We start from the raw sequence: 23,488 nt of genomic DNA, 5'->3' as shown, positions 1-23,488 counted from the left end.
TTCTTCTTCACTTTCTGCCATAAGTGTGGTGTCATCTGCATATCTAAGGTTATTGATATTTCTCCCATCAATCTTGATTCCAGCTAATTACTTAATATTTTGGCATATTTCTCTTCAATCTTTTTCTTTGAATATATTGTTGTTTATTAATTTTCATTTTTACAGGCTTGTCATTACAATGTATATAGTATTTTTTATTTTATTTAAAATTGTAGCAAACAATATTTATCATATGTAAAAATTCTAAAATATTTCATTTAATAAATGCATCATAATTTATTTCAGTATATTCTTGCTCTTGGATGTTAGAATATTTCCTTTTCTTTTTTTCTTCTTTTGGTTGTTTTGAATAACATTGTGATGGACATCTTTATGTAAAGTTTTTTATCTGTAGTTAGAATTATATCCTTAAAAAAGGAAAATGAGTGATTATCTCATTTTCTCCTAAACAGTGTTTAAGTTTATAAATTTTAAAGACATACAATGTCAGTTCATTCAGGAGACATAAAGTATTTCATGTTTTAAATTATAAAGACAAATATATACCTCATTCTCAATCCCCAAGCAATTTTCCAACAAAGTTTTTGGCTGAATTCAGGGGTAGGTGTGTTAGGGAATGTCTGTGTGTGGCTCATGTGTGTTCTTAGAGTAGCAAAGAATCAAACTGACTGAACTTTTAATATTCAATTTTCAAACTTTTCTGTGTGTGTTTATGCCACCAAACCTAAAACCTCACCAAGCTCCTGGGGAACACCCTAGGCTGGAGTTAGAAGAATGGGCTTTGTAGCTTTGGCTTTCTTCTCAATTAACTCTGGGACTCTGGGCCAGTCATAGAACCATTCTCAGCCTCAGTTTTGTCAATTGTAAAATAAGCGAACTGAATTAACTAACTTCTAGGTAGATCCTGTGTTTCTGAGGTAAAATAATAACCACTTACAAGGTTTGCTTGGATAAATCGCTGATGGACAATCATTATCCAGTAAAACTTGTGAGAGAGTCTAAAATTGAAGGAAGAGTGTGTTAACATTTCAAAGACTATGTGATGATGCATCTTACTCAATATATAAATTATGTCCTTTAAAAATGCATTTCCCTAATAATTTCCTTATTCCAAATTACTCCCCTAGTAAGAGTAATTGTAAGATTATCATACACACATACTTGTTTGACAAACACTCTTAAATATCCTAACTGTAATTCAGTTGAATCAACAATAATAAGTCAGACATGCTGAAACCAAGGTATATCTTTGAAGGTGTGTATCTTTGTCTTAGTTATATCCTCAGTCTAATGCTTTTATTTTTTCCTGGAAAAATGATATCTCCTCTAATTTAGAAGCCATCACAACTAATTAACATCATAAGGCTTTAGAATTCCCTTATAAATCTTAAGTCTAGGTAGTATTTGGGGATTTTTTTTCAAATGAATAATTATCAAACCAGGTTTGGAAGTAAAGTTCTTGTTACTCCATAGCCATGGAGCTTTATCACCACATTAATGAAATGGTGACCACAAATTACATTTAGCTCCTAGTTCTTGACAGCAAAAAAATCCATCCAAGTGGAGAATCTGTTGGTGTTAGGAAATAGTTGATACTAACTTACCAGACCTAATAGTCCTGTATAACACCCTAAGTCTACAAAATGATATGCTCTAAATTGTGTTATGTTTGTATATACATGTGCATTTGTGCTTTAATGAAATGGTAACACTAGTAATAATTTCCTGGAAAATTTTGGAGCTTGTCCAGTTACAAATACATTACACTTGAGATTGAAACAATATAAATTCTTCTCTCTTTTTAAGCTTAAACACACATACCTCCACAGGCTTAAGAAAAGTAGTCCGGCAGAACTGGCTGTAGTATGTCCAGTATTTACTGTCATTTTTGTACTTAAATTGTATTTCCATGTAAGTTAAGAATCTTTCTGGGCACTTGGAGACACAGATCTGTGAAATAAAGAAACACAGTGGCAGGAATTGAATTGAATTGAACAAACCAAGGAATTATCTACAAGGTTAGACTTCTAAATTAACCATCATAATAAAAAAGCAAAGCACCATTTTCCATTTAAGAAACTTAAATCAATTTTCTAAACATATTGTAAAAAATTAAATTTCATGTACCAGCTATCAACCTCTACTCCTTGCCCTTGGATGTTAATGTGCTATTAAAACAATAAGATACTATACAATGACAAAATTATTTTTAACTTCTGATTTGATATAGTTGTAGATCTTCATACATCTGTAAAAATAATAAATTCCATGTACCTTTCACCCAGTTTTGGCCAGTGGTAATAATTCACATAACCATAGCACAATATCACAACCAGGAAACTGGTATTGTTACAATCCACTAACCTTATTCAGTTTTTACCAGTTTTATGGGTGTTCACGTGTGTGTGTGTGCAATTTTATCACTTGTAGATGTGACATCATCCACAGGACAGAGATAAACTTTTAATGAAATTTTTAATGATTTTTTGAATTAGTAGATAAGAGTTTAATCCAAGATTAATTTTGCCTGTGTAGTTTATAAATTTTCAGGGTTAGAATCTTGCTTTCTTTTCTATGTATGAATAGAATGGTAATTAAAAATGCTCCAAACATTGATAACTTATGCCACTAAGAACTATCAAAACCAGTGAATTCTCAGAATATAATTGGGGGGTTTATACCATAAGAAACTAACAAAAAATATGGATATTTGTGGTAATCAATCATTATTATTGTCTTTTAGCAACACCAGTCAAATGCGGGCAGAGAGGTCACTGATGCAATTATCTTTAATGAACTTTAGGGGCCTATTAATGCCAAGTCAGATCACTGTGCTAGTCCACAGAGCTACTCTGGAGTGACTGCAGTCCAATTAGTAACTCCACAGAGAGAAAACACAGTCAGGGAGGAGGCACTCTGTTTTGCTTTTGTAAGTAATAAAAAACCAACGATCACATGATGTCATGTGATCATGACAGTCAACTCTTGAACATTCTCTCCTCTGCCTTCAGTTCCTACTTATGGAAGCCCTCTCAGCTCTGACTTGCTCCATCTCCCTACTGTACTGTGGTAACTATTCTCACTGGCCAGACTGTAGCTCAGCCCCCACTGGTAATTAGGTAAAAACACAGCTGCTAAGCTGATATCTCTTTCCTATCTTTTGGTCATGTTTCTGCTACATGAGGACATTTGGTATCAACCCCACAGCTAAGGTAGGAGGTGGATAACTAAATGGGTACCTCAAATCTCAGAGTTAATTGTTTTGTAGCAGCAGCATTCTAACTTCTTTTAGAAGTTTCTAAAAGGTAAACAACCCAACTCCATGTTCACACCTCCAGATGTATTTTCTGTTTCTTAGTCTCTCCTACACACTTGTGCACACACACACACACACACACACACACACACACACACACACACAAGTACATACACACATTCATGCACATCTAGAGGAAATAATGAAAGTCTCACAGGCATCTTTCTATGAAAACTGAAGAACTGTTGACGGACATTCACAGCATCAAACATGCTCACATTTGGGGGAAGAAGACTGAGGTCATTGTCAATACAAATGTCCAAAGTTTACTCTGATTGGAGTTAAGCTGAAGAAAACCATTAACATGTTTGGAGCTCGCTCACAGACATTTACACTTCGGCAATTTACTTATAAGACTCTGGAAGATAACTGAACTAGCCCATTGTTTGATACACTTACATGGATTTATAAAGTAAAAACTGAATGTATTAATGCCTTCACTGGCTTTAAATGATGGTAGGAACTACTGAGCTGAGGCCATGATGATTTCTGCATTTATAAACACACACATACAATGCATACTACACACATAAAAGTGTGTATGCAACATGTGGACTTCCGAGGTGGCTCAGTGGTAAAGAATCTGCCTGCCAATGCAGGAGATGCAGGAGATGTCAGTTCAATCCTTGAGTCGGGAAGATCCCCTGGAGGAGGAAGTGGCAACCCACTCCAGTATGCTTGCCTGAAAATATCCCATGGACAAAGGAACCCGCAGACTACAGTCCACGGGGTTCTCAAAGAGTCAGACACAGCTGAGCAACTGAGCAAACATGCAACATATAAAAGAAAGTAATTTAAATGTTAAAAAATGTTTTGTTAAAGAGACTCACATCAAATTTCATTCCAAACATAAAGGAGCTGTTAAAAAACAATATAGCAACTGCTCTTTACTCTCTATCAGAACTGTTTGTTCACTATAAATACAATGCTGATTAGTAGCAATCAACATATAATTAGCCAAAAATGAAGGTCACATTGAGGTTGGATATCCTAATTGATCAAGGTTTGTCCTTTAAATGCTTATGACACATGTCTGGACCATGCTGCAGTTAACGGAAAACATAATGCATAAAAATATGGCTTGGATCAGTAGATACATTATTACCTGGCAGACTGAGCAATTCTGCATTATTGGCAGCTGATATATATTCTGACTCAGTTCTGATTCTTTGTATAACCACAAAGGGGCACCTTGAATATAGTTCTTCATCATTATTTTTACATATTCTGTTCATATGCAATTAACACTCTAATATAAATTAGGATTTGGTGAACAGAAGAGAAAGTTACACTGAAGGTTAAAACAGTACAGTTCCACTGAAGAAAGGATCTAGTAACTGAAATGTTTAACAAAAAGCATAGTGTGGAAGGATTTTTTGTTTCATCATAGAATGATGGATTTGTATAGTATAGTGGAAAAATTTCTAGACTGGCGATAGTAAAATAGTAATTCTCTCATCATTTACTTCTCATCATTTAATTCTATTATTCATTTACTCTTTAATTCATCAAATATTTATCAACCACCCACTCTGAGCCTATTCTAGGCACTGGGGTCACAACAGTGAACAAAAGAGATAAAAATCCCTACTCTCAAGCAGTTTACATTCTAGTAGGAAGAGATGGGTAACAACAAATAAGTAAAATTGTTTGCTGTAAGTATTCTTGCCTGGAGAATCCCATCAACAGAGGAGCCTGGCAGGCTACAGTCCATGGGGGAGCAAAGAGTCAGACACTACTGAGTGACCAAGCACCCACGATGGTAGTAGTTGTTATAGAGAAAAATAAGGCTAGAAAGAAGGCCAGATGATGAAAGGATCCAGGACGGGATTCTAACTTTAAATGGGTAGTCAAGGGAGGTCTCACTGAAAAGGTAATATTTAAGGAAGACTTGAAGAAGACTAGTGATCAAACTATAGTCATCTGGAGAAAGAGGAGGCTAGGCAGGGAGAACAGCGAAGTCTAGGTGCTTCTGTGAATCCTTTGAAGACAATGGATGGTCACTATGACCTGAGTGCAGTGAGCAGAGGGAGACACAGAGCAAATGTGGTCAGAGGCAGGCATACAGTGAAGGACCCTGGAGGACACTGTTAGGACTTTGGCTTTTAATATGTGTAACCTGGGAAGCTATTGAGGGAAAGGGGCCTGAGCAAAGGAGGGATATAATGTGACTGATATTTAACAAGATGCTGGCTGCTGGGTGGAGAAGAGACTAAAGGACTGGAGGCAGGGCCAAGAACAGAGGCAGAGACACCAGTCAGGGGTCATTGAAACAATACACTGGCTCCTTGAAAAGAGGAGGAGATGGTTAAAAGTAATTTGGTCCTGGGTAGATTTTGAATGGAGACCAGAGGAATTAGCTCACAGCTCAAATATGAGTACAAGACATAAGAGGGATCAAGGATGATTCCATGGTTTTTAGACTTGGCCTTAACTAAAAAAGAACAGACTGTTGGGGGTGGGGGGACAATTTTAGGGATAAAGTCAGAGACTTTCAGGGGTTGAGTTGGACATGTTAAATTTGAAATGCCAACTAAATATCCATGTAGAGACATGACATAGGTGGTTGGATAGAAAGAACTGGAGTCCTGGGAATATACATATATAAACTAGGAAGGGCAGTATATAGATGGTAGTAAAACCAAAAGACTAGGTGTGATCACTAAAGGGGTAAATATATATTTTGAAGAGGGCTAAGCCTGAGAAGGAAATGATAACCCACTTCAGTATTCTTGCCTTGAGAATCCCATGGACAGAGGAGCCTGGGAGGCTACAGTCCACGGATCGCAGAGTCAGACACGACTGAGCGACTTCACTTCACTATGCCTGATGGAGGAGGAAACTCCAGTGTTTACAAGGGGCTGGGAAGATGAGCAGAAACCATCAAAGAATACTGAGAGGGAGGATCCCTAGAATTAAGAGGAAAGAGAATGTTATGTCCTAGGAACCAAGTGAAGAAAGTACCTTAAGGAAGAGGGATTGATTAAACAATACTATTGGATCAAGTAAATATGGATAGAGAATTGACCATTGGTTTAAATATATGGAGATCAGTGGTATCATTTGGAGAAAATGGAGTAAGAATAAAAGCCTGATAGCAAGTAAGAAAGGATTCAGCAGTCGCGCTTTCCCGCTCTTGCCGCAGGTTGCCGAGTGACCGCCGCTTCAGCCGCCTAGCTCCGCTCGGAACTCCGCGCCCGACCATGCCCAACATCGTGCTCTTCAGCGGCAGCTCGCACCAGGACCTGTCCCAGCGCGTGGCCGACCGGCTGGGCCTGGAGCTGGGCAAGGTGATCACCAAGAAGTTCAGCAACCAGGAGACCAGCGTGGAGATTGGTGAGAGTGTGAGAGGGGAAGATGTGTACATCATCCAGAGTGGCTGCGGTGAGATCAACGACAACCTGATGGAACTACTTATCATGATCAACGCCTGCAAGATCGCATCGTCCTCCAGGGTGACCGCTGTGATCCCGTGCTTCCCCTACGCCCGGCAAGACAAGAAGGACAAGAGTCGTGCTCCAATTTCAGCAAAGCTTGTGGCCAATATGCTCTCGGTCGCTGGAGCGGATCACATCATCACCATGGACCTGCATGCCTCTCAGATCCAGGGCTTCTTTGATATCCCCGTGGATAACTTGTACGCAGAGCCTGCGGTCCTGCAGTGGATTCGGGAGAACATCAGCGACTGGAAAAATTGTATCATTGTTTCACCTGACGCCGGGGGCGCCAAAAGGGTCACGTCAATCGCGGACAGGTTGAATGTGGAGTTTGCATTGATTCACAAGGAGAGGAAGAAGGCGAATGAAGTGGACCGGATGGTTCTGGTGGGCGACGTGAAGGACCGCGTGGCCATCCTCGTGGATGACATGGCCGACACCTGTGGCACCATCTGCCATGCTGCGGACAAACTACTCTCGGCTGGAGCCACCAAAGTGTATGCTATCCTTACCCATGGGATCTTCTCTGGCCCCGCCATTTCCAGAATAAATAATGCTGCGTTTGAGGCTGTTGTTGTGACAAACACTATTCCCCAAGAGGACAAGATGAAACACTGCTCCAAGATTCAGGTTATTGACATTTCGATGATCTTGGCTGAGGCGATCCGAAGGACCCACAACGGTGAATCTGTGTCTTACCTGTTCAGCCACGTCCCACTGTAAAGATGTGAGGTGTGGAGCAAGCCTGGTCTGGCTTCTAACTTGCGTGCATTTGTCTGATTTTTTTAGCTTTGGGGCTGAGCAGTTATGTTAATGTGAAGGCATCAGGTCTGTGTATACTTCAAGGCCACTGTTTCCCCCTCTTAAAGATTGTGACCATTTATTTTCACTTTAGTGGGGAGGGCAGTGGTTATTTGATCTTTTAAGTGAACAGTCTTAAAGGAGAAATGTTTTTGTTATCTTGACTTGTTCTGATAAGTGACCTTTTTTTCCCCCCCTTTGTTCTGTCAGTACTTTGAGGCCACAACTTTCAAGTTTATAATTTCATTGTGGAAGTTCATAGTTTAAGAATTTTGGGGCTACCAAAGGTCACTTCAGATTAAAGCCTTTTTGTAAATATAAAATGATAATGTCTATGGACATTTGGGTGAAACCCTGTAGAGAATTAGCCTTTCACTTTTGAGTGAACCTTAGAGAATTAATAACACCCTGAATTTTGAATATTTGTTTTTAGTGATCAGGTTTCCAGGAAACCATGTTGGTCATTATGCTTAATTTGGATGAAATGCATCAATAGCTGAAGATGGCCACTGGCACGTTTATTTTTGGTAAACAATAGACACCTCAGAAGCAGTGTATTTTTTTATTGCCACTTCTGAAAAGCATGACTGTCACTTTCATGAAATACACCGTTCTAAAATTCCAAAAGTTTGTCCAGCAATAGATCTGATTGAGAAACTCTTTTGAGATGATCTCCAGGTTCACAGTCGCATTCAAGCTCTGTCCACCCCAGATGCACCTCATGTCCTGCCATCTTGTCTTTTTAACGTCCTGTTTTTAGCTCTAGCTTTTACTCTGCTCTTTTCCCCAAGAGTTTCATGTTGTGGATCTCCACCGCAACAAAGACTTCTTCCCCAAGTCCTCGTAGCTTTACTAGTCCCATCTTTATTTTGCATTTTAACATGATAAAAGGGTAAATTTTTTGTGGGTGCCTCCAAATACATGTTTAAACGTTATTTCCTTAGTGGTGACCTCGTGGTCTTTGGTCTTCTGTAATCACAAGTAGCAGATGTTCTAGGCAATAGATTATTATAGCTAAAGCTGTTACATAGGTGAGAAGGGCCTACCAAATAAAGGACAGACAGGTAAGCATTAGTTGCTCCATGAAGTGAATGTTCAGTGGCGGCCCAAGGAGTGATGGTGGAGGGAAGAGAGCTTTATTCACAGGTGACCTTTGACGGCCCCTGAGTGAGGTGCCCCCTCCTCAGTGGCAGGCAGCAAGCAGGAACTCTGAATTGTACTAAGGGCACGTTGGTGGACAACCAGCTGAGTGCTTCCACCCACAAAAAAGAAAATGTGCCTACATAGACAAAGCCCGGGAAAAAGAAAGAAAAGTCTCCTCCTCCTGCTGAATCTCAAAACTCAGAGGAGAGTCTCGGATCTAATTCATTGGGTGGAAAAATGAGATCTCTTTAAATTATTAACAAACCTGAATAACAATCTTTAAGATTTCAAACTTCATCACAGCAGAGGTTAAATCAAAGTTTTAAAGGATTGTTTTAATCCTTGCAGAAACTAGCATTTTGCTGTACCTTAAAATGGCTTTTGAGAAAAAAAATGATGGTGTAACCTGCTAAAGTCAGCTATGCAATGCGATGGACTCTATCTAGACAGAGTTGATTTGAGATATATAGAGAGTCTATTTAGATGTATGTAATTATTCTTTTTGACAAATGAGTGATAATCTGTATTTCTTAAATTTCTGTGGAGTGAAAATATAGTTATGAATGCACGCAGCTAGACATCTTGGCATCCCAGCATAGACATGTTAACAGTGACTAAAACCAGTTGATTTAAAGCAGTGATTTCCTTGAAGATTTAGTCCAACACATAGATCTAAGTGTGTTATAGAGCTGACATGTAATTTTAAAGTTCATTTTCAAAAATGATATTTGGATAAAGATATAAAAAAAGTGATATTGTCATTCTCTGAATTAAGAGCTGATTGTTTCCATGGTTATTTAGCTTCATTTTTGTATTTTAAAGTACTTCTGGTTCATCTGTCAACTAACTAGACTAGACTTAGCCCTAGGCAGTGGCATTTGATGATCCAGTTAAAAGAAAGATGATGAAGACGGCCTTGAGAGCTGCTTAATTTGAGCTTGTGCATCCCTTGCTGCTCGTGCGGAAACATTTCAATGAAACCACCAAACATACTGCTGGTTCTGTCCAACTCTACTGAATGGCAATCGACTTGGTGTACATCTAGCCAAAAAGGGGATCCAGAGAAATATGAATATACCAAAGTTGCTCCATTTTCAACTTAAATTACATCCATCAACTTCAAGAGATTTGTATGATAACTTTCCTGTGATAGAGATGATGTCAACTAGATTCAGGAACTAACATCATTTGCAGTGCTTGTATTGCTTTAGAATATAGGATTCGAAGATCTTCCAACACTGTACTAAAAGATTTCAATAAAATCATGCTTCTCCTTTCTTTCATAAAAAAAAAAAAAAAAAAAAAAAAAAAAAGAAAGGATTCAGATACATCGGATATATATTATTCTTTTGAGGAATTTTGCAAAAAAAAAAAAAAAAAGAGGCATAAAGCCATGAAGCAGTAACTGGAGGGGGTATGGGATCAAGGAGAAAACTTTTTAATATGGAAGAAATAACAGCATGTTTGCTACTGATGGGGATGATTTAGTAGAGAAGGAAAATGGTAATAAAAAAATAAAGGAAGATTTCTGGAGTTGTGTGCTGGAGTTTGTGAGTGAGGATAAGATCTAATGCACAAGCAGATGGTCTAGCCTTGGGCACACAGGCTGTCCCTCCAGAGAAGAGCAGGGAAGGCAGAGTAAATACATGAACACAGATAATGGCAGGAAGGTCAGTGTGGGAACCTGTAAAAGTTGTCTTCTGAATGCTGATATTTTCACAGTGAAATAGGAAGCCAAGTCAAAAGCTGATAGAGACTGGGAAGGAGGGCTTGGAGGTTTGAGGTGAGAGGAAAAGGTGTGAAATTGTTTTCTAGCAGAGTAGCTAGTGAATAAAGAAAGGGTCTCTTGTGGGATTAAGGGACAGCATTGAGGGCCCCCTTGAGGTTGGAGGTCCTCAATTTAATGGACTGTTGTGTGTGTTTTCTGCAAGAACACACTACTGCCTAGGTTGAGGCATGGAGTAGGTAGAAAGCTGCATTTAGTCATGAATGAGTTTTTGCCAAGGAAGTACAACTAAATGAGAGGGGGAAAAAGAATTGAGGGTTTATATAAGGGAGTGATTTAAAAATTCTTTTCAAAATTTTATTGAAGTATAGTTGTTTTACAATGTTGTGTTAGTTTCTGGTGTACACTTTAATTCAGCTGCTAAATCATGTCTCTTTGCGACCCCATGGACTGCAGCATACTAGGCCTCCCTGTCCATCACCAACTCCCAGAATCCACTCAAACTCATGTCCACTGAGTTGGTGATGCCATCCAACCATCTCATCCTCTGTCATCCCCTTCTTCTCCTACCTTCAAACTTTCCCAGCATTAGGGTCTTTTCAAATGAGTCAGTTCTTCGCATCAGGTTGCCAAACTATTGGAGTTTCAGCTTTAGCATCAGTCCTTCCAATGAATATTCAGAACTGATTTCCTTTAGGATTGACTGGTTGGATCTCCTTGCAGTCCAAGGGACTCTCAAGAGTCTTCTGCAACACCACAGTTCAAAAGCATCAATTCCTCGGCACTCAGCTTTCTTTATAGTCCAAATCTCATATCCATACATGACTGTTGGAAAATCAGAGCTTTGACTAAATGGACCCTGGGTGGCGAAATAATGTCTCTGCTTTTTAATATGCTAGACAAGGTTGGTCATAACTTTTCTTCAAAGGAGCAAGATCTTTTAATTTCATGGCTTCAGTCACCATCTGCACTGATTTTGGAGCCCCAAAACATAAAGTATGTCACCATTTCCACTGTTTCCCCATCTATTTGCCATGAAGTGATGGGACCAGATGCCATGATCTTAGGTTTTTGAATGCTGAGTTTTAAGCCAACGTTTTCACTCTCCTCTTTCACTTTCATCAAGAGGCTCTTTAGTTCTTCTTCACTCTCTGCCATAAGGGTGATGTCATCTGTGTATCTGAGGTTATTGATATTTCTTCAGGCATCAGGCATGTCTCCAGGATGACTGCTTCATCCAGTCCAGCTTGTGCTTCATCCAGCCCAGCATTTCTCATGATGTACTCTGCATATAAGTTTAAATAAGCAGGGTGACAATATACAGCCTTGACATACTCCTTCCCCAATTTGGAACCAGTCCACTGTTCCATGTCCGGTTCTGATTGTTGCTTCTTGACCTGCATACAGATTTCTCGGGAGGCAGGTCGGGTAGTCTGGTATTCCAACCTCTTGATCTCTGGGTCCTATGCCTTTTCTAAATCTAGCTTGAACATCTGGAAGTTCATGGTTCATGTATTGTTGAAACCTGGCCTGGAGAATTTTGAGCATTACTTTGCTAGCGTGTGAGATGAGTACAATTGTGTGGTAGTTTGATCATTCCTTGGCATTGCCTTTCTTTGAGGTTGAAAGGAAAACTGACCTTTTCCAATCCTGTGGCGACTGCTGAGTTTTCCAAATTTGCTGGCATATTGAGTGCAGCACTTTCACAGCATCACCTTTTAGGATTTGAAATAGCTCAACTGGAATTCCATCAGCTCCACTAACTTTGTTTGTAGTGATGCTTCCTAAGGCCCACTTGACTTCACATTCCAGGATGTCTGGCTCTAGGTGCGTGATCACACCATCATGATTATCTGGGTCATGAATATCTTTTTTGTACAGTTCTTATGTGTATTTTTTCCACCTCTTCTTAATATCTTCTGCTTCTGCTAGGTCCATACCATTTATGTCCTTTATTGAGCCCATCTTCACATGAAATGTTCCCGTGGTATCTCTAATTTTCTTGAAGAGATCTCTAGTCTTTCCCATTCTATTGTTTTCCTCTATTTCTTTGCATTAATCACCGAGGAAGGCTTTCTTATCTCTCCTGTCTATTCTTTGGAATTCTGCATTCAAATGGGTATATCTTTACTTTTCTCCTTTGCCTTTCACTTCTCTTCTTTTCATAGCTGTTTGCAAGGCCTACTCAGACAACCATTTTGCCTTTTTGCTTTTTCTTTTTCCTGCCTCCTGTACAATGTCATGAATCTCCATCCATAGTTCTTCAGGCACTCTGAAGATTCAAGATCCCTTGAATCTATTTGTTACTTCCACTGTATAATCATAAGTGATTTGATTTAGGTCATACCTGAATGGTCTAGTGGTTTCCCCTACTTTCTTCGGTTTAAGTCTGAATTTGGCAATAAGGAGCACATGATCTGAGCCACAGTCAGCTCCTGGTCTAGTTTTTGCTGACTGTATAGAGCTCCTCCATCTTTGGCTGCAAAGAATATAATCAATCTGATTTCAGTGTTGACCATCTGGTGACGTCCATGTGTAGAGTATTCTCTTGTGTTGTTGGAAGAGGGTGTTTCCTATGGCCAGTGCATTCTCTTGGCAAAACTCTATTAGCCTTTACCCTGCCTCATTCTGTACTCCAAGGCCAAATTTGCCTGTTACTCCAGGTGTTTCTTGACTTCCTACTTTTGCATTCCAGTTGCCTATAATGAAAAGGACATTTTTTTGTGTGTGTAACTTCTAGAAGGTCGTGTAGGTCCTTATAGAACAGTTCAACTTTAGCTTCTTCAGCATTACTGGTCAGGTCATAGACTTGGATTTCCGTGATATTGAATGGTTTGCCTTGGAAATGAACAGAGATCATTCTGTCATTTTTGAGATTGCCTCCAAGTACTGCATTTTGGACTCTTTTGTTGACTATGATGGCTACTCCATTTCTTTAAGGGATTCTTGCCCACAGTAGTAGATATAATGGTCATCTGAGTTAAATTCACCCATTCCAGTCCATTTTAGTTCACTGATTCCTAAAATGTTGATGTTCACTCTTGCCATCTCCTTTTTGACCACTTCCAATTTGCCTTGATTCATGGACCTAACATTCCAGGTTTCTACACAATATTGCTCTTTATAACATCGAACTTTACTTCAATCACCAATCACATACACACACACACACACACACACACACACACACACACACACATATATATACATATATGTAATCTTCCATTATTCTTTATTAAAAGATATTGAATATAGTTCCCTGTACTAAACAGGGAACCTGTCTATATAGAGCCCTGTTTATCTATTTTATATATAGTAGTATATATCTGCTAGTACCAAACTCATAATTTATCTCTCTTCTCCCTTCCTCTTTGGCAACCATAAATGTTTTCTGTCTGTGAGTTTGTTTCTGATTTGTAAATAAATTCACCTGTATCATTTTTCAGACTCCTCATATGTGATATCATACAGTATTTGTCTTTCTCTGTCTGACTTATTTCACTTAAGCAATGCCCTCCCAGTTGCTGCAAATGGCAGTATTTCATTCTTTTTATGGCCGAGCCGTATTCCATTGTGTATAGGTACCACATCTTCTTTAACCATTCATCTGTTAATAACATTTAGGTTGCTTCCATGTGCTGGCTATTGTAAATAGTGCTGCTATGAACACTGAGGAGCATGTATCTTTTCAAATTAAGAGTTTTTTCTGGATTTATACTCAGGAGTGGAATTGCTGAACAACATGGTAGTTCTATCTTTAGTTTTTTAAGAAACCTTCATACTGTTTTCCATTCCTGCTGCACCAATTTACATTCCCACAAATAATGTATGAGAGTTCTATAAAGGAGTGATATTCAAGAGGAACCATGGACTTTAAATCATATAAAGAAGGAGATGGAAACATGATAGGACTGAGGAAACTTTGAAGGGCACCAGGTCAGTGGTTTGGAGGTCCCAGTGAGGTAGGAGAATAACTGGAGTTGAAATATTAGAGGGACTGAAATGATTAGATAGTATGATGTTTGAAGTTAAGGGTGGTAATTATTGGTACTGACAAGATCAAGGATTTGACCTTGGGGGTGAGTGGCTGTGATAAAAACAAGGTTCTGTGGTAGAGGTGGTCACAGAACTAAGATGTTAATACCCCAAGATGGCTTAAATCTCAGCAGGAAATAAGATATCAAAAGTCTTTGAGGGACATGAGGAGGAAAGCAAGCAGATTTTAGTTCTAGAGAAGAACTTTGGCTGTGGTTTACTTGCACAAGGAACCAAGAAGAAGCATATAAGTCAAAATCCTACTGAGTTTTTGAGGTAGTTGGACTGCTAAATTCATGACCTAACCTGAAAAGGTCTTAAACTGTTACAATAATCTTTGACATGATAAACCTGTACAACAGGAAGAGAGTTTCAAAGCCACGTGGCCTCTAAGAGGGCATATTTCCAGTGTTCAGCAGTGGTATGGCCTGAGGTTGACAGACAGGAAATAACCTTCCAGTTTGTTGAGTGAAGGATCACAGGATGACAGATAAGGAACTTCCTTCAGAGAACACAATCCAAAGAGAATAGAAGACTGTTCTCATGCTACGCACTAAAGACCTCTGTGTACTTACACCTCTTTCCTTTCTGAACGGGAGTTTGTGTTCTAACTTCCCTAGGCCTGTTCCCCGTTGTGCGTTAGCGTCAAGACCTGATAGAGGGACTATCCATCATCCACAGGTTCTAGGCCATGGGTTGAAGTCCAGTACCACACAGGACTCTGAGTTGTCTCCCTTGGGAAGAAGGGTCCTCTAGAGGACAGATGGATAGACTATAGAAAACAAAATGAACCACCCACTGATATCTGTGCCTCTTGTTTCATTTCTTCATGGTACGCAAGAGGCTGCTCAGTCCACGATTACATTGCTTTATTCCTTCTTTCCTTCCTTCTTGCATCTCAGGTTGAACATTTAAAACTTATAATTTTATGGTATTTGAGTAGAAATACAATGTGTGACCCAACTGATCCAAGGCTTTTAAGAGCAGGGGTGCTTTATTCAGCCTTTTGCCTCCTTCTGGCAACTGGATGCTGCTGCTGCTGCTGAGGCCTTAAGCAATGACAGAGTCACCAGATGAAAGGAGCCAGGAAAGAGCTGCCCACTGACCACAAACACCACTTTATGCTATTATATGACCAAAAAGAAACTATTGTGTTCAGTCGCTGAAAAACTGAAGTTTATTAGCTACAATAGATGGCTTTATTCTTCCTAATACTAATCTTGAGAAAAATATCTCCACTTCTCTATACTGCAGTTTGTTCACTTATAAAAATAGGTGGTTGGACAAGATAATCAATGAGGTTCCTAGTGATACTAAATGATTAATCTCTGTTTTTATTGTATATGAACAAACATGAGATTATACTTTTGTCTTGTCACCTTCCATAAATTCATCATTAATCACACACATCCAGAATTCAAATAGAGTTTCTCAGTTCTGTCATCCAAGAATGTTCAAAATTGCTAAAACCAGTGAGGCATATTTTTTGCCTTACCTGTGTGGTAGGGCACTGTAGGTTTACCACCACGGAGGGACTGGTACAGGTGAGCAGGTTAAAGTAAAACAAAATGGACTTGTTCCTAAAAAAACAACATAATATTTTTAGCGACTGTGGAAATACTTCATGTCATTTCATATCATCGGGTATACTTTAATATAACATGACCTTTAAAAGTCTGCTTCATTTCCTCTAGGAAGTTGCAACATATTCCCCAAATCCCTGTCAAGTAGCCTAACATTTAAAGTACCTTTTGGTAATAGTAAAAAAGTCAAAATAATCAAATTGTCCATCAACAGGGAATTGGTTCAATAAAGAACTCCACATCCATAAAGTAAAAGATTATACTGCCATTGAAAATAATGTTGAAAAATATTTAATGGATGAATTTAGGAAGCAGGTTACTAAAGAGTATCAAAATATGATTTAATTTTGCAAAAACAGTTATAACACACTATATGCAGAAACAAATGATTATATCTGAATGATGGCATTATATTTGTTTAGATAATTTTGTATTTTATGGGTTTCATGAGATAAACATGTATTATTTCAGTGATCTGAAAAAAGATACATTTAGTTATATTTTCTCTCTGTTTAAAATTATGTTCAGGGGCATAGTGGTGGGATAACTTGACATTTATTATTGGGGATCTTCCCTGGTGGCTCAGATGGTAAAGAATCTGCCTGCAGTGCTGGAGACTTGGGTTCAATCCCTGGGTCAGGAATATTCCCCTGGAGAAGGGAATGGCAACCCACACCAGTAATTCTTGTCTGGAGAATTCCGTGGACAGAGGAGCCTGGCAGGCTACAGTCCATGGGGTCACAAAGAGTCGGACATGACTGAGTGACTAACACACACACACACACACACACACACACACTTTGCTAGCAAAAGTGATGAATTTGCCACTTGGCAAGCCATGTTTCTCCTTTAAATCTCAATTTCCTCAGCAGTAAATGGGGATAATACCAGCCTGACCTGCTGAACAGTGGTGTTGGGAGGACATCGGAAATGTGTGGTGGGCTCAAGACAAATGGGTGTCTAACTTTAGTATGCATCAGTGAACCTTGGGGTGTTTGTTGAAAACTGTGATTCCTGACTCCTTCTCAACCCTTCAGAGCCTAGACACTAGGAATTCACATTTCCCCCTGTGATCCCCAATTGATTCAGATACAGGTGGTCTACAAACAATATCTTGAGAGAACATAGCCATATACATTCAAGAGGAGTGTTTCTAGAACCTTGTAAAGTCCCCAGTTAACATGACTACATAGCATAAAATGTATAATAGGCTGTTTAGTTATATTTTCCCTGCTGACTCACAATCACCAAGTTGGATCTGAATCTAGAAACAAAAAAGGCTCTCCACAGAAAATGTGGGCTAGATCATTGCATCACTTCTGCTGCCTCTTGCTCATGTCTGCATAAGAAAAAGATGAGTGAGGGAGGTGATTGGAGACAGTGGAGTTGGCAGGATACAGTCATCAGAGTTCAGAGGATTTTTCCTCCCCTCCTCATTGAAAGGGTGGATTCTTTCTTCTGGGTTTCAACCACACAGGCTCTGAGAGAATCTCTCACAGAGACAGAGGGTATCCCAGTTGGTTCTAGAGGTAAAGAACCCACCTGTCAATGCCAAGACATAAGAGATTTGCATTCGATCCTGGGGTTGGGAAGATCTCCTGGAGGAGTATATGAAAACCCACTCCAGTATTCTTGCCTGAAGAATCCAATGGACAGAGGAGCCTGGTAAGCTACAGTCCCAGGCTAGAGCTGGAATGGTATGGTGGGCTACCACAGGGTCTCAGAGTCAGACATGACTGAAGTGACTGAGCATACATGGACATGAGAAGGGCAGACCAGCATCTCAATTTCCAGCTGGATACGGCTTTGTGTGGCAGACTTACTACAGCCCTCTGCCCATTTTAGCAGAGAAATGTGAGACCCAGAAACCACAAGAGAGTGGAAATAAACCAATGGTGCAGATAGAGGACAGCACTGAAGCAGCCTGTCGTGGGAGGGTATGGAGCCAAGGAAATGGGCTTGCACCTTCCTGGTGGTACATCGCCTGACAAGAGACTAGAGATGAATCACCAGGGATGGAGCTGAAGGGGTTTGGTGGAGAGAAAGCCAAAACTGATTTCTCAGATCAAAAGACTAGTCAGTAAGGACTTCCCCAGGAAATTTACACTTGCACACCATAAGACAGCCAGGCTTTGTCAAGGAGAGAGTTTATGGGTAGTCAGTTACATCTTAGCCTCGGTAGCAACGACCATGTGGGACTAGGGCAGTGGCCAGGAAAGTGACAGACACTCTTTCTCCTTCTATATGTCACAATACAAAGATCTAAAACCAGGAGGGAGGGGAGAGAAGGAACATAACAAAACAGGCCCTCTCTCCCACTCTTAAGTTCCCCTACGGAGTTCAAATCTGAGCTGGGAAATTGGAAGAGATGGGTTCAAATTTTAAATTGGACTACACTGAACTTTTTAACAGAAAGTGTTAAGAAAGCTATGGAAGATACCCAAGATGCCAAAACAAGAAGAAAAGATATTTGAAAGAACATTATTAAAGGCAATGATAAAGGGGAAATAAACCCACTTCATGTTTGTAATCCCATCGAGTTCTGATGGTTCAAGAATCTGGCTATAAATGCATGCACAGTATGCACAAGGCTACTTAAAGATTCCACAAGAATGAATTTGGCTCTTTCACCACACAGGCAGCTATACATTCTACACAGTCTCATGGTGCATGTGACTCAAATTTGTACGTAAGTGAATGAATAAATTATTGCATGTCATGGATCATTGGAGTCCCTTCAGTTCAGTTCAGTTCAGTCGCTCAGTTGTGTCCGACTCTTTGTGACCCCATGAATCGCAACACACCAGGCTTCCCTGTCCATCACCAACTCCCAGAGTTTACTCAAACTCATGTCCATCGAGTTGGTGATGCCATCCAGCCATCTCGTCCTCTATCGTCCCCTTCTCCCCCTGCCCCCAATCCTTCCCATCATCAGGGTCTTTTCCAATGAGTCAACTCTTCGCATGAGGTGGCCAAAGTATTGGAGTTTCAACTTCAGTGTCAGTCCTTCCAATGAACACCCAGGACTGATCTCAGTCCATGAGTCCCTTAGGAGTAGTTAAAAGGCTGAATGGTAAATCTGCAAGTGTCAAGAGTCCACAATAGGTAAAACTGACTTATACACTGCACAATGATGCATAAACTCAAGTTATTCACCAGATTATGCAATCCTCAAGGGTAAAGTTTGTACCTTATTCATGTTTATATTCATCTACTTTCCCAACACTTAGCCTAGTACTTGGCCCATTCCAGGCATTCATCAGATGTTACAGAATGAATGAGATCAATTTCAGAATAAGCTTCTCAGTATCTTAGAATCCTTCTTAGTTTTTTGCACACATCTGTACTCATTCTGTCAAAGCCTGCCTGATACCCTTAAATGCCAGTGGTCCTCAGATTCCTTACATACAAATCTGCAACCCCATGAACTGTATAGGCCACCAGGCTCCTCTGTCCATGGGATGTCCCAGGCAAGAATACTGGAGTGGCTAGTCACTTCCTTCTCCAGGGGATCTTTCCAACCCAGGTATGGAACCTGGGCCTCCTGCATTGCAGGACAATTCTTTACCATCTGAGGCATCAGGGAAGCCAAATGATAATGATTGTAGAGGAATAATTCTGCAAAAGTGATTAAGGAAGTAACTCATTATTTAACTTGAATTATATTTCCACCATGAAACAATAAAATAGAAGCAACTGCAAACTACTAGCTCAAGATGATATAAGATGCACTTAAGCCCATCTCTTTTCCTTCCTGAGACACATGGAAATAAAAGAATAAAAATACAGAAAGGGATAAACACTGCCATACCAGCTAAGGATGTGCAGGATGGGATTTGCTCACAATTGCACAAGAGGTCAATAATTTCTGGACGATGAAGAGCATATGAGAGTGTGTTGAGTGAAGAATGCACTATAGAAAAGCTACAAAAAGGGTGGGGTATGATATGCCTGTTAGAAAGCATGATACATTCTGGACTCAAAAGTTGAGAGTGAGAAATGTGGCCAAAAGTGAGAATATTAATTAAAGGTTTATATACAAGTCTACAGTACAAATCAGCACTTCTGTGCTCCCTCCATAGTCCTACACTTAAGACTTCTAGGATCCAGGAAAAACAGGCAAAAACAAAGCCCTCTTTTGTTGAATGATAGCAAGGGCCTTTGTGAAACTGGATACCCCAGTCTACAGTCCTTCATATTCTGGCATTTTAAAAGTCCATGTCTGACAGTCAGCTTCCTACCAGATCATGTGGTAGTGAAATCTAATAGCTAGTACAGTGTTCCTATCCCATACTAGTCAAAGGTCTCCTACAGAAAACTGACCCAGTGACACAGCAGCTGAGCAAATTCACACAAGTGACCCAATTCTTTCTATAGTAAAAATGGATTACCAAGTAGCATAAGGAATTTAAGAGAAATCAGAAAATGAAAGACTAAAATAAACAAAAAAGCAATGCTGGATAAAATAAAAATAATTCAGAGCATAGAAGGGACCTTTAAAAAACAGTATTTTAAGAAAGATTCAATCAGATTATTCATAAATAAAAATACTATGCTATTATAAACAATTAGAAAACAAGAGGGCTTTAAGAGACTAAAAATATGATTAACAAAATCTAAAAGTCAAAGGCAGAACTGGAAAAAATTTGACAAAATCTTCTAGAATACAGAATAAAAAGTCATAAATGGAAAATATAAGGGGCAAAAGAAAAAAAAAAAGGTATTGAGATTAATCAAGGAAGTCCAAGTTATGAATAACAGAGTTCCAAATAGACAACCAATAAAATGGAAAGAATGAAAATAGCAAAGAAATAACTGAAGAAAATTTTTCAGAGGTGCTGAGTCACAGTTCTTTAGAGTTAAAGGACCCATAAAAGACTAGACAAAAAGTTTTTTTTTTAAGTAAGACCTACATTGAATTGTGAGATTTCAGAACACCACAAATAAATAATTTTAATTTCTTTCCCAAAGGAAAAATATTTCAAAACAGAAAAAATGATTTCACCACAAGGTATGTGAGTCAGACTAACATTAGACAGACTGGATGCCAAAAACAACAGAATAACATCTTAAAATTTCTGACAGGAATTGTCTTTCAAGCTACATCTCTAAAGCTTGACCATCAATCAATTGCAAAGAGAGAGAAGAAAAACATTTCCAAGGATTTATCTTTCTATGCTTTCTCATCTTAGGAAGATAGTCAAGAATGTTCTCCATCAAAACAAGAGTGTCAACAAAGAAAGAAGACAAGTTGGGATAGAGAAAACAGTTCATGGCACAAATTTAGGCTAAAAAAAAAATGCTTCTGTTTATCTGAAATCTAAAGTTAACTGAGAATCCTTTTATTTGCTAAGTCTAGCAGCAGGGTCCAATGTAATGAAGTAGATGAGTCTTAGAGTTAAAGCTATGCATTGAGCCTAAAATTTGCCTGGTGCTGAGTGGAACAAAAAGCAGAAACTCTGCAAGGCAGGTGTTCAGAGAAGAGGGAGCCCTTAAAAAATAGTGAGGTTGGAAAGGTAGAAAAACATGTAATACACCACATTAACAAATTGAAAGATAAAAACCATATGATTATCTCAATAGATGCAGAAAAAGCCATTGACAAAATTCAACATCCATTTATGATTAAAACTCTCCAGAAAGCAGGTATAGAAGGAACACACCTCAACATGATAAAAGCTATATATGACAAACCCACAGCAAACATTATCCTCAATGGTGAAAAATTGAAAGCACTTCCCTTAAAGTCAGGAACAGGACAAGGGTGTCCACTCTCACCACTACAATTCAACATAGTTTTGGAAGTGTTGGCCACAGCAATCAGGGCAGAAAAAGAAATAAAAGGAATCCAGATAGGAAAAGAAGAAGTAAAACTCTGTTTGCAGACAACATGATCCTCTACATAGAAAACCCTAAAGACTCTACCAGAAAATTACTAGAGCTAATCAACGAATACAGTCAAGTTGCAGGATATAAAATTAACACACAGAAATCTCTTGCATTCCTATATGCTAACAATGAGAAAGCAGAAAGATAAATTAAGGAAACAATACCATTCACCATTGCAACAAAAAGAATAAAATACTTAGGAGTATATCTACCTAAAGAAATGAAAGACCTATATATAGAAAACTATAAAACAATGATGAAAGAAATCAAAGAGGACACAAACAGATGGAGAAACATACCATGTTCATGGATTGGAAGAATCAATATTGTCAAAATGGCTATACTACCCAAAGCAATCTATAGATTCAATGCAATCCCTATCAAGCTACCAATGGTATTTTTCACAGAACTAGAACAAATAATTTCACGATTTGTATAGAAATACAAAAAACCTCAAATAGCCAAAGCAATCTTGAGAAAGAAGAATGGAACTGGAGGAATCAACCTGCCTGACTTCAGGCTCTACTACAAAGCCACAGTCATCAAGACACTATGGTACTGGCACAAAGACAGAAATATAGATCTATGGAACAGAATTGAAAGCCCAGAGATAAATCCACGTACCTGTGGACACCTTATCTTCGACAAAGGAGGCAAGGATATACAATGGAAAAAAGACAGCCTCTTTAACAAGTGGTGCTGGGAAAACTGGTCAACCACTTGTAAAAGAATGAAACTAGAACACCTTCTAACACCATACACAAAAATAAAGTCAAAATGGATTAAAGATCTAACTGTAAGACCAGAAACTATAAAACTCCTAGAGGAAACATAGGCAAAACACTCTCCGACATAAATAACAGCAGGATCCTCTATGAACCACCTCCCAGAATATTGGAAATAAAAGCAAAAATAAAAAAATGGGGCCTAATTAAACTTAAAAGCTTTTGCACAACAAAGGAAACTATAAGCAAGGTGAAAAGACAGCCCTCAGATTGGGAGAAAATAATAGCAAACGAAGCAACAGACAAAGGATTAATCTCAAAAATATACAAGCAGCTCCTGCAGCTCAATTCCAGAAAAATAAATGACCCAATCAAAAAATGGGCTGAAGAACTAAACAAACATTTCTCCAAAGAAGACATACAGATGGCTAACAAACACATGAAAAGATGCTCAACATCACTCATTATCAGAGAAATGCAAATCAAAACCACAATGAGGTACCATTACACGCCAGTCAGGATGGCTGCTAACCAAAAGTCAAGCAATAAATGCTGGAGAGGGTGTGGAGAAAAGGGAACCCGCTTATACTGTTGGTGGGAATGCAAACTAGTACAGCCACTATGGAGAACAGTGTGGAGATTCCTTAAAAAACTGGAAATAGAACTGCCATATGACCCAGCAATACCACTCCTGGGCATACACACCGAGGAAACCAGATCTGAAAGAGACACGTGCACCCCAATGTTCATTGCAGCACTGTTTATAATTGCCAGGACATGGAAGCAACCTAGATGCCCATCAGCAGACGAATGGATAAGGAAGCTATGGTACA

At 39.1% G+C, this 23,488-nt stretch overlaps 2 protein-coding genes across 13 annotated transcripts in view; one reads left to right on the top strand and one right to left on the bottom strand.

Annotated features, from left to right (window-relative positions):
• Window positions 1–23,488, bottom strand: part of SLC44A5 (solute carrier family 44 member 5) — a 436,507-nt gene that overhangs the window by 57,350 nt on the left and 355,669 nt on the right. For all 12 annotated transcript variants that reach the window (XM_070467910.1, XM_070467914.1, XM_020902923.2 and 9 more), the window contains 3 exons: window positions 15,954–16,038; window positions 1,822–1,950; window positions 938–998 (listed from right to left, as the gene is read on the bottom strand). In XM_070467910.1, the coding sequence (XP_070324011.1) occupies window positions 938–998; window positions 1,822–1,950; window positions 15,954–16,038 (275 nt within the window). The remainder of the gene's footprint in view (window positions 1–937; window positions 999–1,821; window positions 1,951–15,953; window positions 16,039–23,488) is intronic.
• LOC139035210 (ribose-phosphate pyrophosphokinase 2) lies at window positions 6,441–9,975 on the top strand. The gene has a single exon (XM_070467905.1). The coding sequence runs from the start codon at window positions 6,520–6,522 to the stop codon at window positions 7,474–7,476; it is 957 nt and encodes a 318-aa protein (XP_070324006.1). The 5' UTR covers window positions 6,441–6,519; the 3' UTR covers window positions 7,477–9,975.

The sequence above is a fragment of the Odocoileus virginianus genome, chromosome 5 (assembly GCF_023699985.2).
Source record: "Odocoileus virginianus isolate 20LAN1187 ecotype Illinois chromosome 5, Ovbor_1.2, whole genome shotgun sequence".
NCBI classification, from domain to species: Eukaryota; Metazoa; Chordata; class Mammalia; order Artiodactyla; family Cervidae; genus Odocoileus; species Odocoileus virginianus.
Note: the sequence above shows the minus strand (reverse complement) of the source record. Positions and strands in the feature narration are given on the sequence as shown.